Genomic DNA, 15,711 nt, shown 5'->3' on the forward strand with positions numbered 1-15,711 from the left:
TGGGACTACCGCAGGAATACCATGACTTCGTTGATGTTTTTTCGGCCAAGGAGGCGGACTCTCTACCACCTCATCGGCCCTATGATTGCCCTATAGACCTTCTTCCAGGAATTTCTCCTCCACGTGGTCGAGTATACCCCCTCTCTGTGCCCGAGACTGAAGCCATGTCCTCCTACATCCGGGAGAACTTACAGAAGGGCTTCATTCGTAAATCCACGTCTCCTGCTGGCGCTGGATTTTTCTTCGTGCAGAAGAAGGACGGTTCCCTCCGCCCATGCATAGATTACCGGGGCCTAAATAAGGTGACTGTCAAGAACCGCTATCCTCTTCCGCTAATCCCCGAACTATTCGACCGTCTCCGTGGAGCTAGGGTCTTCTCTAAACTGGATCTGAGGGGAGCGCATAACCTGATCCGAATTCGTGAAGGAGACGAATGGAAGACCGCTTTCAACACCAGGGATGGGCACTACGAATATCTGGTCATGCCATTCGGCCTATGCAACGCCCCAGCGGTCTTCCAGGAATTCGTGAATGATATATTTCGCGACCTCCTCTATGTCTGCGTCATTGTCTATCTTGACGACATCCTGGTCTTCTCCCACGACCCGCAGACCCACGTGTCCCATGTACGGCAGGTTCTACGAAGATTACGGGCCAACCGTTTATATGCCAAGCTGGAGAAGTGCGTTTTCCATCAACGCAGCCTGCCGTTTCTTGGGTACATTGTCTCCGACCAGGGCCTACAGATGGATCCTGCCAAGCTCTCAGCTGTTCTCCAATGGCCTCGCCCTGAGGGACTTAGAGCTATCCAACGATTCCTTGGATTTGCCAACTACTACCGGCAATTCATCCCTCACTTCTCTACCCTGGTAGCACCTATAGTGGCTCTCACTAAAAAGAGGGCGGATCCCAAACGCTGGCCTCCAGAGGCCGAACAAGCCTTCAATAGCCTAAAGTCTGCCTTTGCCTCTGCACCTGCTCTAGTTCGCCCGGATATCTCCAAGCCGTTTTCTTTTGAAGTTGATGCTTCTTCTGTGGGCGCAGGAGCCGTCCTCTCGCAAAGGGACACGTCAGGCAAGATCAGAACCTGCGGGTTCTTTTCTAAAACTTTTTCCCCGGCCGAGAGGAACTATACTATTGGAGATCGTGAACTCCTGGCTATCAAGTTGGCACTGGAGGAGTGGCGTCATCTCCTAGAGGGGGCTAGACATTCCGTTAACATCTACACGGACCACAAGAACCTCCTCTACCTCCAATCGGCTCAACGCCTCAATCCCCGGCAGGCCAGGTGGTCCCTCTTCTTCTCTCGGTTCAACTTCACCATTCATTTCCGCCCAGCCGAGAAAAATATAAAGGCCGATGCGTTATCCCGAGCATCCGATGTCATGGGACAAGAGGAACCTCCTCGTCACATAATTCCTCCCGATCGCCTAGTATCTGTTGCTACTTCTACTATGCAGAGATTGCCTCCTGGTAAGACTTATGTGCGCCCCGCACTCCGTAAACGCATCTTGAAATGGGGTCATTCCTCTATGGTGGCCGGGCATCCGGGAGCTCTAAAGACCGGGCAACTGATCTCCCGCCACTACTGGTGGCCTAGCCTACTCCAAGATGTCAAGGACTTTGTGGCGTCTTGTACCATCTGTGCCAGAAACAAGTCTTCCCATCAAAAACCTACCGGCCTACTTCAGCCCTTGCCAGTCCCAGACCGCCCCTGGTGCCATATAGGCATGGACTTTGTCACAGACTTACCTCCATCTGCGGGTGACACGGTCATTTGGGTCGTAACTGGGACGTAATCTTTTCCAAGATGTCCCACTTCGTGGCTCTTCCTGGATTACCATCAGCTCCTCGCCTGGCCCAGCTGTTCTTTCAGCATATCTTCCGTCTCCATGGTCTTCCTCTTCATATAGTGTCTGACAGAGGCTCACAATTTGTCTCCAGATTCTGGCGTGCTCTCTGCTCTCAACTTCAAGTGAAGCTGGACTTCTCTTCGGCCTATCATCCCCAGACTAATGGGCAAGTGGAGAGGGTCAATCAGGTCCTTGGCAGTTATCTTCGACATTTCGTCTCCGCTCGCCAGGACAACTGGTCCAGTCTGCTCCCATGGGCGGAGTTCTCCTACAATCATCTGGACTCGAGCTCCACAGGCAAGTCACCCTTCTATGTGGTCTATGGACGTCATCCTCGTCCTCCTCTGCCTCTCTCTCCATCCTCTGAGGTCCCAGCCGTGGAGGAATTGTTATCTGACCTGCAGTCAATCTGGGAACAGACTCGACAATCTCTGCTCAAGGCATCTGACCGCATGAAGGACCAGGCGGATAAGAGAAGAAGACCCGCCATGAATTTTCTCCCTGGGGACAAAGTCTGGCTCTCGGCCAAATATGTCCGACTCAAGATTCCCAGCTACAAGTTGGGTCCTCGATTCATCGGTCCTTTCTCGGTGCTAAAACGCCTCAACCCTGTCACCTACAAACTCCGCCTACCTCCTACGATGCGGATTCCGAACGCCTTCCATGTCTCCCTCTTAAAACCAGTGGTTCTCAACCGGTTCTCCGATAAGGCTTCGCTCTCTGCTCCACTAGCCGTCTCTGACAACGTCTACATTGTCAAAGACATTCTGGCCATGAAAACTGTCAGAGGGAGACGGTTCTTCCTGGTGGACTGGAAAGGATTTGGTCCTGAGGAGAGGTCCTGGGAAGCCGAGGCTAACATCCTGGACCAAGATCTCATCAAGAGGTTCCTACAGGCCAGAAAGAGGGGGAGGCCAAAGGGGGGGGTACTGTCACGGCCGCGGCGGCGTCCCGTGCTCCGGGCCGCCGCCGCGACTCCCCTCTGCCCCGTGCAGCAGCCGGTGTCCTTAGACAGGGACCCGGCGCTGCTGTTGCTTCAGCCCCGGGGGGCGCCTCACCTCTCCACGCTCCCGTCCATCGCTGTGCCGGCCGGCGCGCGCGTCCCCACCTCCTAGGGCGCGCGCGCGCCGGCTGTCTCAGGTTTAAAGGGGCAGTGCGCTCCTAATTGGTCCTTGCACACAATCACTCCCTATATATTCCAGCCCTGCCCCACTACAGGTGTTGGAGCCTCTACATGCTTCCCATAGCGTTTGGCCCAGCTCCCTGTTGTCTCCTGATCCCTGTCCGCTACCTGGTCCCTAGTCCTTGTTCCTGATCCCTGTCCGCTACCTGGTCCCCACTCCTTGTTACTGGTTCCTGCTTCCCCGTTATACTTCAGTTCCTGTGTTCTGCCTGTCACGTGCGGTCTCACCTACAGACCATTGCCAGTATCATCTCCTGCCTACGGCTCCTGCTACGCCTCGCCTGCCGTCACCAGCAACCGAACCAGGGGTAGCGACCTGGGGGTCGCCTGCCGCAGCAAGTCCATCCCGCCTTGCGGCGGGCTCTGGTGAAAACCAGCGGCCCCTTAGACTCCGCTCCCTGGTGAGGTTAGTGCCATCGCTGGTGACGGTCCAGTGGATCCACTACTCCAGGCGTTACACAAGGCACCATTATGGTTTAAATCGGGTATTTCCATCTGATAAGTTGGGAAATACCAATCTCCAACCCCTGGGTCCCCCACCCATCCTGAGAATGGGGACAAAATTGTGCCCAGACCACACATGTGCGACCAATGCTTGAGCTGGGAAATGTTTGGCTGCCACATACAGAATGAATGTTGCACCAGCTGTGCACATGTATTGGGCTTAGTTTATTCCACTGACCTTTTGGGTCAGTAGGGGAGGGGGGGCATGCTATGGATTTGGGATATATTCTTCATATGCCAACACCCCTTTATATGCACTATTTTATTTTTTTGCTGCATTCACCCACACAGATGAGACAGATTTATCTTTTCTACATGTAAATTAACCCAAAAATTAAAATGATAATACTCCTAACAGTCTATTACAGGGGTCAGGAACCTTGGCTCTCCAGGTGTTGCAAAACTACAACCCCTATCATGCATAGGCATCATGAATGTTATAGTTTTGCAACAGTTGGAGAGCCAAGGTTCCCTACCCCTAGTCTATTATATTGCATGGAAGGGAATTGGCAACTATAGACAAATAAACAAAGGGTAGACTTACTGATTCCGACATCTCACGTGTCAGTCTTAAATAATCTGATGCTAGTGCACAAGCACTCTGGATTTATTTAGACACTCGTCTCTACATAAATCTGGGCGGCTCTGAGATGCTAATGTGGCTTTACTGAAATAAATGCCAGCTCTTAGGTACATATCAGCTCTAATCTACACATACGCACAGGCATAAACTGCAGTAGATACAGTGCAGGGGCAGGACATGCCATGACACCATGCTGCCATAATCCTCCCAACATCCCCCGCCCAACAAAAGTTTCAATGTATGTGACTTCTTGGCTTATCTGCGCTTGGCGCAGCTGTGATGAGTCCTGCACTACGAGTGTGTTAACAAGATCTTTCATCTGAAATGTAGTCGTTTCTTCAGATGCTGAATATTCTGCTCTGTACCCTCAGTAAAATGTGTGATTCATTATTAGAAATAAGACTTTACGAGAACTTACCCTTAAGGCCTCTATCACAAGGTCCCTTGCTTCCAACTCTCCTTCTAATATACTTAGAAGAAAACGTAGTTCTGGCTTGCTCAAATTTTCCATATTAAAATCTTTCATCTACAAATAAAGAAAAGAAATCATTATGAAAACAGCTGATTAGTCGCTTCTGAACAAACAATGGAAGAGATTTATCAAAGTTGGAAAAAGTGGAGGAGTTGCTTATTACACCAAATTAAGCCTGAGAACTGGAACATCACTGGATACCATAAAAAATCGAGTTTGTTACCCAAGTACAAGTCAATGAGGCAAACAAATTCCTCAAGTCTAGAGGAGTCCTGATACCAAACAAAACTCTCGACTAATATTATTCATAAGGTAAACTGTAGTTGTGTCCAGTAAAATAATCCAATAATTATTTTAAAAAAATTGTATCTAGGGGACTTTGAGATTTCTGTATGTCAATGTGTATAGTTAAGAATTTAGTTTACTAGATAATAAGTGACAAAAAAACATTTCTCCTCTGGGGGAATAATTAGTTTTCAAATCAACTGGTGCCAGAAAGGTATACAGATTTCTAAATTACTTATATTTAGAAAAAAAAACCCTCAAGCCTTCCGGTACTTATCAAAATACTAGACAAATGCATCTACCTTTGTAAATGGCTTCCTGAGAAACAAAACATTAGTCATACCTGTTTGCACTATAAAGCTGCCATCTGATCATTTTCAGTGTCAGAATGCTAGTAAGCAAATGGCATAGATGTTGTGTTACTGCAGTAAGGGAACACATATACATTTGGAAAATTATTCTTATTACTAATAATGTCCTTTCCCATTGTCTTACACAAAAACTCATGACCAACATTGTAAAACTAGTAAGATGGTAGTGTTACATTGAAGCTGGTTTCACATATAGTGGCCACTGTGGCTGAGGTATTGACGCCCAGACTATGGCAACATGTGGCTTTATCAAATATTGGTGTGGTTGTTAAAGGCTCCTCATGGTGATTTGCAGTAAGTCTGCCTGTCAGTTGTTCTGTGGCCACTATGTACAGACTTCCTGTATAAGAATGGTCAATAGTGATAGTTAGCACTGATCATTATATTTATGGTCAATGTGGATCAATGTTGCGACTACAATGGAGTGAAAAGGAAAGTGATCCCTGTAAGGTGTTCACAACATTCTGCATTGCTTCAGAAAAGAAACTGTTATGCATGGCTGGAAGTAGCTGATGTAAATGTGCCTGCCAAAGCAATATTTTCTAGCATCTGTTTAATTCTAGAAAAACTGTAACTAAACAAAGCATGAATATTAAAATCACATTTTATAATAACAAAGTTTACAGTGTTGGAAAAAAATGTTACAAGAAGCTTAGCTCCACAATACCTAGCTTGAAAAGTGTAAAAAAAAGTTACATCTAAATGGATAGCAGTAGTACATTATGGAAACAGTGTGTTTCCTTTATGCTTAAGGGACCAACGTAACCCCATGTTTAAATATTGACATTCACTGCAGTTATGACAATTATTCACAGTGTAGCCTGCTTTTCCTGAAACAAACCAAGCCCTACATCTACACATTCTGTATATATTAAAATATTGGCTGTGTTCCCAAGAATAGCAAGCACTGAACTTCCAAACACTTCTCTTTCACTGCAGACATGAAGCTGTAGCCATCCAGCCTTAAAGATATCTAACACAAACAGAGTTTCATTAATATTTGACAGGAGTTAGAGAAAGTATGTCTATAGAATGTTAGAAAAATAAATCTTCCCAATGTTTCTCCTTCAAGGAACAGTTGTTTTTTTCCCCCGCCATCTTGCCGTCAGTGTCAACTGCTTGTCAGCTTATACTGTTCTGTAAAAATAGTGTACTAGATGTTTCTAGGTTGCAAAGAAATCAGCAAATTTGAATATTTGATAAACAACAGGTGCTACAGTGTTTTCTACTCACTGTACAACAACTACGGGCGGTAGGAAAATGACCGTTCCTTTCCATTGTTTTATTCAACTGCCTGGTCATATCTCCTGGCTCGGGATAAGAGATCATATGACAATTAGAAAATAATGACTGTGCAGGGTGAGTGTATTGTTACAGGAAATAAAGGGGATGAAGTCATCTGGACTTCCCTACAATAATAATTATAGAAAAAGAAATATGGTGAGTCATGGAATAACGTAGCTTTGTAAACAGTGTGGTTCATTGATTATACTAAGGGTCCTTTTGGATGGCCCAACGTGTTGCTGTATTAGTAGTGTGGCCACTTAAATACATTGTTATCTGCCACACATTTAGACAGAGAGATGTGCAGACAATAATGGTGATTTTGCCGGCCACACAAAAAATTACTTGGCTGATCGCTGGCTCTTTTACACAGGCCAATTATTGGGTAAATAAGCACTCCTAATGGTGTGTTTACACAGACAAATTTATCTGACAGATTTTGGAAGCCAAAGCCAGGAAAGGATTTGAAAAGCGGAGAAATCTCAGCCTTTCCTTTATGACTTGTTCCCTGCTTTGGCTTAAAAAAATCTGTCAGATAAATCTGTCTGTGTAAATGCACCATAGGAGCGCTCCGTAGTCATAATTGGCCAATGTAAAAGGGCCTTAACTTGGTTCAATCAAATAGATAACATTTTGGTGTTAAAGGGGTTGTCCGGCGAAAAAAAATTATTCACAGAATAACACACATTACAAAGTTATACAACTTTGTAATGTATGTTATGTCTGTGAATGGCCCCCTTCCCCGTGTCCCACCACCCCCACCCGTGTACCCGGAAGTGTGGTGCATTATACTCACCGCATGTCGTGTCGTCCACGGTCTCCGATCGTCAGCAGTGACGTCTTCTTCGGGAGCTTGGCGGATCTTCCCGAGTGCCGGCCACCCTCTGCAGCGTCATCCGAAGCTCAGCCGCGATTGGCTGAGCATAACTGTGCTCAGCCAATCGCGGCTGAGCGGCTGATGACGCGGCCACGTCATCAGCTGCTCAGCCGCGATTGGCTGAGCACAGTTATGCTCAGCCAATCGCGGCTGAGCTTCGGATGACGCTGCAGAGGGCGGCCGGCACTCGGGAAGATCCGCCAAGCTCCCGAAGAAGACGTCACTGCTGACGATCGGAGACCGTGGTCGGCACGCGACAGGTAATGTATAGCGCACCACACTTCCGGGTACACGGGTGGGGGTGGTGGGACACGGGGAAGGGGGCCATTCACAGACATAACATACATTACAAAGTTGTATAACTTTGTAATGTGTGTTATTCTGTGAATAATTTTTTTTCGCCGGACAACCCCTTTAAGGTAGCAATATGTCTTAATAAAGGCCAGGAAGATAGAGAATGCTGCTTTTAACAACTGTTCTTTTTGTTGTCCCTGGAGATCATGTGCCACCAATAGTGCCTGACTCTGGCCTACTCCACTTTGCCCACAAACTGAGCATGCGTGTATAAGAGGGTCAAGAGATATAGCTGTTGACTAAACAATCTGGTAAATTGTAACAGCAAATTTAGCAGACAGATGACAGACTGTCACCTTCTCAAAAGTTCAGCTGTGTTTGAAATTCACATCCAATAGTTGCTAGTGTTGGGTCACTTGATCAACACATACATGGTAGGCTGTTAAAGGCCAACAAAAAAGAGAAGTGAGTAGAAGTATTTATATTTTATGTTTTAAGAGAATGTATCGCCTAGAATGGCGGCAAAAGTATAAAGAACATGGGGATTCCTAAATTTGAGCCTAGGGGATAAAATGAAAACTGCAAATATTTTAGGATTATTTTATAATATACATAGTAAAATGGAAACTCACCAAAAAGTTTTTTAAAAATATGTTTACCATGAAAAATTGATTTAAACAATAAGTCATTTACTCATGACACATTCCCTTCAAAGAGTCTCTGTCACCTCTAAAATACTGCAGATATTAACATCATCAGTAAATAACTTGATGACTTCAATTTAGGAGGAGTTTACAGGTGATGTATAAGTTACATCAGTCTGTTCAGCTGTTCTCCTAATATGCAGGAGAATAGGATTCTTGCCACACCCCTCCCCCTGCCATCCAGCTGCTGATTGACAGTTTACTGCCTATACACAGCATGGATATAAAACTGCCAACCAGCCGCTGGTGGGCGGAGTTTTTTTTGCTTCTCATGAATATCCAGGACTACTGGGCTCATGCACATAATCGAGATGTTATTCAAAAAGATATCTCTGGATCAGCTGCACAGAACAATGTGAGTGATACATCATTCTATTCAGCTTCTCTGTCACTAGTTTATTCTACCTTTAGATAGGACAGTATAAAACTGCTGACCTGCCATATTGTAGCTATAATGCAGCTATAATGTAACTACTGCCAACTAATTGAACATGTGTGGCTACTTTGAACAACTGTTATGCCTATTGTAAAATATGTATGTCGGTGTCAGTATAGCAATCAAGTACAAAAGTTTGTCCAACCACCAAACAACTTCCAGTCTGTGTATGGTCAAAAGTAGGTGAAATGTGGTAGTTCAAAACTTTGTTAATTTTTCCCATGTCACCAATGCACAGCCATAAATATGCCAATTTTGACTACCAATAGTCTTAGAAGAGTCTCTAATGGCCTAGTAGCTACTTTCCTGGTTCAATAAATGTCAAAGTGTTGCTGTGAAATAAATCCTTAATAATAACCTGTAGACACAGAGAGAATAAAAAACTAGTGGCCCGCAATCCACCAGGCATCAGAAACCACTATGTTGTCTCAAAGAAAGTTAAAGAGAATGTATCACCTATATCACAGGTGTCAAACTGCCACCAGCTGTTCCCAAACTACAATTCCCAATATGCCTGGACAGCTAAAGCTTTGGTTGACCAGGCATGATGGGAATTGTAGTTTTTCAACAACTGAAGGGCCATGAGATTGGCACCATAATTACAGCCAAATACTTAAACAAGTTCTGATCTTCTAGTTTGTTTCTATTGTAAAATTGTATTTTTTTAATCCCAGCCATCTTTTCTGAGCTGTTGCATCTAGACTGGACCAGCTCTTATTAATTAGACTTGGAAAGTTTGTCCTCTGCAGAGGTCTTTTCTTAACAGGGAGGGGGAGGCTGAGCTGTGAGCAAAAGTTATTGTGAATTGTGCGTTATCTATCTCCTGCCATTACCTTTTACTGTACTGTCTGCAATGAATAAGAGCATGCAGAAGTGATTTCTATAGAATGGAAAACAAGCATTTAGACTACTAAAACAAGAAGGTAGCGAGGAAGCATGGAAAAATTATATTTTAAATAATTTGTGCAAAAAAAAAAAATTGCAACAGAAAGAATTATTGCCAGAGAAAGTAAAAAAAAAATCCCAAAATATTCTTCACCTTTATAGATAATATGAAACTTAAAACTTAAAATGCTGTCCCCCTTAAAAATAATCTGGGTGTAATGGTGGAAGGAGTAAGGAAAAGGCCAATCTACTAAATACATTCTTCTTTATTATATTCACAGAGAAGAATCCCATAAAAGACGACATGACTAGGGATAATGTAAATCCTCTAATAAATATCACGTCGCCTAACCCAACAGGAAGTGCGCTGTACCTTAAAAACATTAAAATCCAGAAATCACAATCTCACTGTACTGTGCTAATATTCAAAGAGAGGTCAAAAAGTGATCCAGGAAATGATAGGTCTGTCAGTTCAACATCTATCGTTGGTAAAGTATTCGAGGGTTTTCTAAAAGATGCTATACTACATTATTTAATGAAAATAATCCAATAACACAGCACCAGCATGGGTTTATGAGGTACTGGTCCTGTTAGATTAAACTGATCGGCTTCTATGAGGAGGTCAGTTATAGACTGGATTTTCAAAGGCATTTCATACTATGCCGCATGAAAGGTTGGTCTATAAAATTGGGCTGGGATGCTGGGACAAGGGGAAAATATATGTAAAAGGGATATGGAAACAGAGGGTTGATGGGACATACTTTGAATGGGTGACAGTTACAAGTGGGGTACCACAGGGCTCAGTATTTGGTCCACTTCTTTTTTACGGTACCTTAGCACGTACCAGATGGCAGCAGATTGCATGCTGCGAGTTCCGCTGTGAAATCCGCTGTGATTCCTGGTACTGTAATTTATGGGTTTACATACTCATAGCGGATTTTTCATTCTGCTGCGAGTATTTAAACGTCTTTCCAACTTAAGTTAGCGCTGCCCGGCTAATACGTTACCGTGCCGCGCTCCTGCTTGCTTCTCAAGCTCCCTGGTGTTCCACTCAGCCAATCAGTATGCTGACCTGCCAGTCACTGATTGGCTGAGCAGAAGCAAGTATGTAAACCCCTAGAAAACCATTAGGGTGTGTTCTCACGTACAGGGTCTGCAGCAGATCCACAGCGAATTTGATGGCCCAGATTTGATTTGCTTTGAATCTGCAAATTCAAATTTGTGCCATCAAATCTGCTGTAGATCCTGTACATGTGAACGCACCCTTAGGCTATGTTCACACTAAGTAAAAGTACGGCCGTTGTTGCCATCGGCAACAACGGCCGTACTTTTCAAGTTGTGGAACACTGCCTCTGCTTCAATGGGATCCCGGCCGGAGCGTATACACATCGTGGGATCACGCGGTAGGACATCGATCCAGGGATTATTCTGATTGCCATTCTGAGTCGTGAAGGAATTCCCCTGTAATGGGGCAATTGGGGACTGCCTCCTGAGGGTTCAACCTCATAGATTAAGTAACTAAATGTACCGATGGTAGCCTCTGAATAGTTTTAGGCTTAGAGATAAACCCGAAAAGTCCAAGATTTCTCAGTTATTTTATAATATACATAGTAAAACTGAGAATTAGAAAAACATTCCCAAAAAATCTTTAACCCCTTTAATGCCACTTCACATCACATATGTTTCCTATCACTCACCCAGTTAATTAGCCCTTTTACATATATTTTCCCCTTGTCCCAGTATCCCAGCCCAATTTTATAGACCAACCTTTAATGCGGCATAGTATGAAATGCCTTTGAAAAACCAGTCTATAACTGACCTCCTCATAGAAGCCGATCAGTTTAATCTGACAGCAAAGGTTGCTGCACTTTGGCGAAATCACACAGTGACAACTTAAACTGCAGTCAGCCACTGGTGACAGGTCTCAGCAACCAGCCATTGACATATCACCTTTAGCCTCGCCCACTGATCTCTGTGATTGGCACATCATTACAGACAAACAAACTACAATGTACAGTGACAGGAGGGGCTAGGTTTTCACAGCCCTTCCGGCTCTGATCTCCTCCATTGTGTGTCAAATTCCAGTGTAGAACAGCCCTGTGCCACAGTGAAATAAAAAAAAAAAAAAGTACAAACAAAAATTAACCCCTTGCTCCCATTAGCGTCACCTCTGTCCCCTGTTGCTGTATCTAATCGTTGCCCTTGTCCCTTGTCTCCCACTGAAAAAAAGGCACATCCAGAAGTATAGGTGGCTAATTTGACTCTTCCAATGTTGGCGAACGTTCATTCACCAGACAACTATTCATCCTGATTCTACCATACATATGAATGCTTAGCTCAAACACCTCTTATGTTTAGGAAAAAAGGGCATTAGGCAGTCCGTTTATTCTGTCAAAATGTGCCACGTGGCTAATATTTCTCTACTGTGTATGGTTTTAAGTACCAGTACCAGTATTCCGATACCGTAAGTGCTTTCTCTTCTGCATCCAAACACTTAGGAAATGCCCACTCACTGGCCACAGCAGTCAACCACATCAGCCAGTGATTGGCTGAACAGGCTCACCCTATGTATTGGCACAGAGAAGAGCAAAAGCTGGCACCAGGAGGTCAAGTACCACTGCCTAGTACACAATTCTGTATTTTTCTCCCCACCTTCAGCAGTTTTAAAAGAAGATATAACAAGATTTAACACATATTTTTATAAATAGTGTATTTGCAACAATAAAACTGAAAGGGGACTTTTGCCCCATTTCTTGAAGAACCCACATTAAAAAAAATAGCACGGATAAGAACTATTTACTGAAAATAACTGAAGTCTGCCATTAGTGGTCAAATATTTAGATGCGAAATTTTGCATAATAAAATTTAACATGTCATTTTGTTTACCTGTGCAATTTTGGCTATAATCAGAAGTAAACTGAATAAAAGTGGGTCACTGTGTTTGTACAGAGCTTGTTGTGTGATGTGCATTTCAATGTCATACACCAAGGACTATCCAGTAATTGGATGTGGAAGAACTGTACAGCATTATATGAGCTGTTATAGATGTGTCTGTTGATAAGTCTACAACTTGCACAAGCAAACAAAAGCAAGGCCTCTATGTTTATCCCCATAAGTGCTATGATTATTAATGACTGCAGCATCTAGAAGGTTAAACAACCAGAATGAGAGCCTGTGCTGATCCCTGCCTAGAAGTACAACTGTAAACATACTTTAACCCCTTCTACTTTTGTATGTATAAGTAAGTCCAAATGCCAAAATTGATTATAGTAAACAAGCGACTATAAAAAAAAAAGGGGGGAAAAAACATGGTTTTGTGATAATAGCCGAGACTGTTATATTACACCTCTGCTATTCTTGACCCTAGGTCTATGTGACACCACCACAAATATGAACAGTCATAGTCAGCATAACGTCACTTTACTCTTAGCTCTACTAACACACACATATGCTTGTGTGTACAATCAATAAAGTAGATGCGCTCAGAAATCTTTTGATCCAAGTATGCATAGTCACATGAGCCTTTCATTGACCCTAGGGAAATGAAGGACTATAAAGTCATTTTTCACTTTCTGGTGATAATAGATTTATACAGATTCAGTAACAGACTACACCAAGTTAAAAAAAAAACACAGGCAGGAAAACATTCAGACAGTTGTGTTTCTAATACTGTACTTTTCCCACACTAAATATTTTTTATATAGTTATTTCATTTCCTGTTGCTTATATAAAACCAAGGTATTTAACAGCATGGCAGAAAGATGTCTCTGCCCAGGTTGGGGCTCACAATCTAACTTCCCAATTATGTTTATGATTTTAAATTTAATAGAATGCCTATTAAAGAGGACGTCAGGCGGAAAATAAAAAAAAAATCATTATGTGCAGGGGTGGGGGGAAAATAAAAAAACAAGTTATAGTCACTTGTCCCGAGTGCCCGCGCATATCTATATCCCGCTCCTGGACCCCGCCAGCTATCAGAGCTCCCTGCTGGCTACATCACAACCCAGCTGATGAATGCCCCTTAGCCAGACAGTGACTGGGGCGGGACGTCACTGCAGTCACTGATTGGCTGAGCGGACTAAATCCCACCAGTCTGTGGAACTAGTGTTGTGACATCAATGACAGCCAGCGGGGGTCAGGGAGCACTGGGTACGGTAAGCATAGTGTCTTTTTTATTTTTCCCCAACCCCCACCCCGCCGGACTTATTAGCATGCTTTTTGGAGACAGGAGGAAACCCACCACAGACATGGGGTAAACATACAGACTCCAAGTAGATGTTGTCCTTGGTTGGTATAACTGCCCACTAGGCTAATAACTGAGTCTCTGGAATTGACTTCCCATTTACAACAAGAAATATAGGGGCTTAACATGGACTAAAAAACTGGTTGCAGAACTACACCCTAAAACCAATAATGTGATTAGGTGACATCGTACATTTTGCGTTTCATTCCGGAGATTTTCCTTTCAGTATCACGTGAATGATTCTCTAATGATAAATTGTGGTTTCCCAGCAGCGTCACATGGTCATGTCACCTTACCGATCTATGATAAACTTGTTGCCTAGCAACACATTAGCATTCAGGAAGCAGAAAGCCCACAGATAAAGCATATCAACACTCTCCAACCCACCCCCACCACACAATATGGACATAATGTACAATTATGCCTGTACTAATTCCCCTCTTCCAGCTTGAAACTGTACTCCCAAAGCTATCCATTACATTCTCTGTTCTGTGCTGGAGAGGGGCCACCCTGTAAAGGTCACCATGGATTTGATCTTACTGAAACTCCTACACTAGTCCGGTAGCCTAATAGGGGAAATTCATTATGTAAGCAAGTCTGTGGGAGTATTCTCTATACTGCAGCCAACAATCACATCAACACTGCAATGGATATATCTGCTCGAGTTATTTACCAAGCAAATCCAATAAGAAAACAGAAACAACTGGTTATTAGTTTCCCAAATCCAAATATTATTCTGCAGCCTATTTATAAAACAAATAACTAAAGTCTAGGCGTATAATAAAGGTATGCATCTGGCTCTGTTCTAATATACAGGACTTGACTACACACAATGTAATTCTCTTTTGGACTGATAGAGATAGCTAAGTACTCAGATATCTCCACCAGTCCCCTAGGGCCCTATTACACGGGACGATTATCGTGTGAAAAATCGTTATATCGTTCGAATCTAAACAATAATCGTTCTGTGTTATTGCAGGCAACGATCGAAAAATCGTTCGTATGTCGTTGATCATTGCTTTAGATCAGAACCTAAAATTATCGTTAATCGTTCGCTGTAATTCCACGTTCGTTCCCCCAAGTTCCGCATTTTTTCACTAATTGTTCAGTGTAATAGCACATTGGCCATTGTTTTCCTGAGATCAAAAGCAATAAACGATCGCAATAACAATCGTATCTAACGATTATCGTTCTATGTAATATGGTGAACGATTTCAGGTTAACAATAAACAATCCCGTTTGCTATGGTTTATCATTAGTCGTTAATCGTTAAAAATCGCTCTGTGTAATAGGACCCTCAGTGACTGAATGGAATGACAGTGTGCTTGCTTTATGGCGTTTTTATAAACAATGCAGGATGGGTGACGAGCATCTATCCTATGACCACCCCTTTAACATTAGTTGGGTATATTAGCAAATCCAATGCTACGTTCGTGTCTGGCCAGGATGTGCTGGTATTGCATTCTTTTCATAATAATGAGTTCCGTCATGTTAATGTAATGACATTATGTGTATTCAACACATGTGTCAAATGTAGTGTGAACACAGGCTATTTATTTAACCTTACTTAATAAGGTTGTATACCATAAGGGTACAAACACACACAGCAGATACGCAGCAGATTTGATACTGTGTTCAGTTATTTAGATCTAATCTGCTGCGTATCTGCTGCGTATCGCAGAAGTAAATACGCAGCGTATAAGCCGTGTGTGTTTGTACCTTTAGAGTTACCCCAGC

General features: G+C 43.4%; 1 protein-coding gene across 4 annotated transcripts in view; it reads right to left on the bottom strand.

Annotated features, from left to right (window-relative positions):
* The window catches only part of CTTNBP2 (cortactin binding protein 2), a 108,794-nt gene that overhangs the window by 86,513 nt on the left and 6,570 nt on the right, over nucleotides 1-15,711 (bottom strand). For 3 of the 4 annotated variants that reach the window (XM_069976410.1, XM_069976418.1, XM_069976437.1), the window contains one exon: nucleotides 4,542-4,649. In XM_069976410.1, the coding sequence (XP_069832511.1) occupies nucleotides 4,542-4,649 (108 nt within the window). Of the gene's footprint in view, nucleotides 1-4,541; nucleotides 4,650-14,166; nucleotides 14,239-15,711 lie in introns of those variants that run through there. The other variant, XM_069976429.1, reaches the window with a different exon arrangement.

Source organism: Dendropsophus ebraccatus, chromosome 1 (assembly GCF_027789765.1).
Source record: "Dendropsophus ebraccatus isolate aDenEbr1 chromosome 1, aDenEbr1.pat, whole genome shotgun sequence".
Taxonomy (NCBI): Eukaryota; Metazoa; Chordata; class Amphibia; order Anura; family Hylidae; genus Dendropsophus; species Dendropsophus ebraccatus.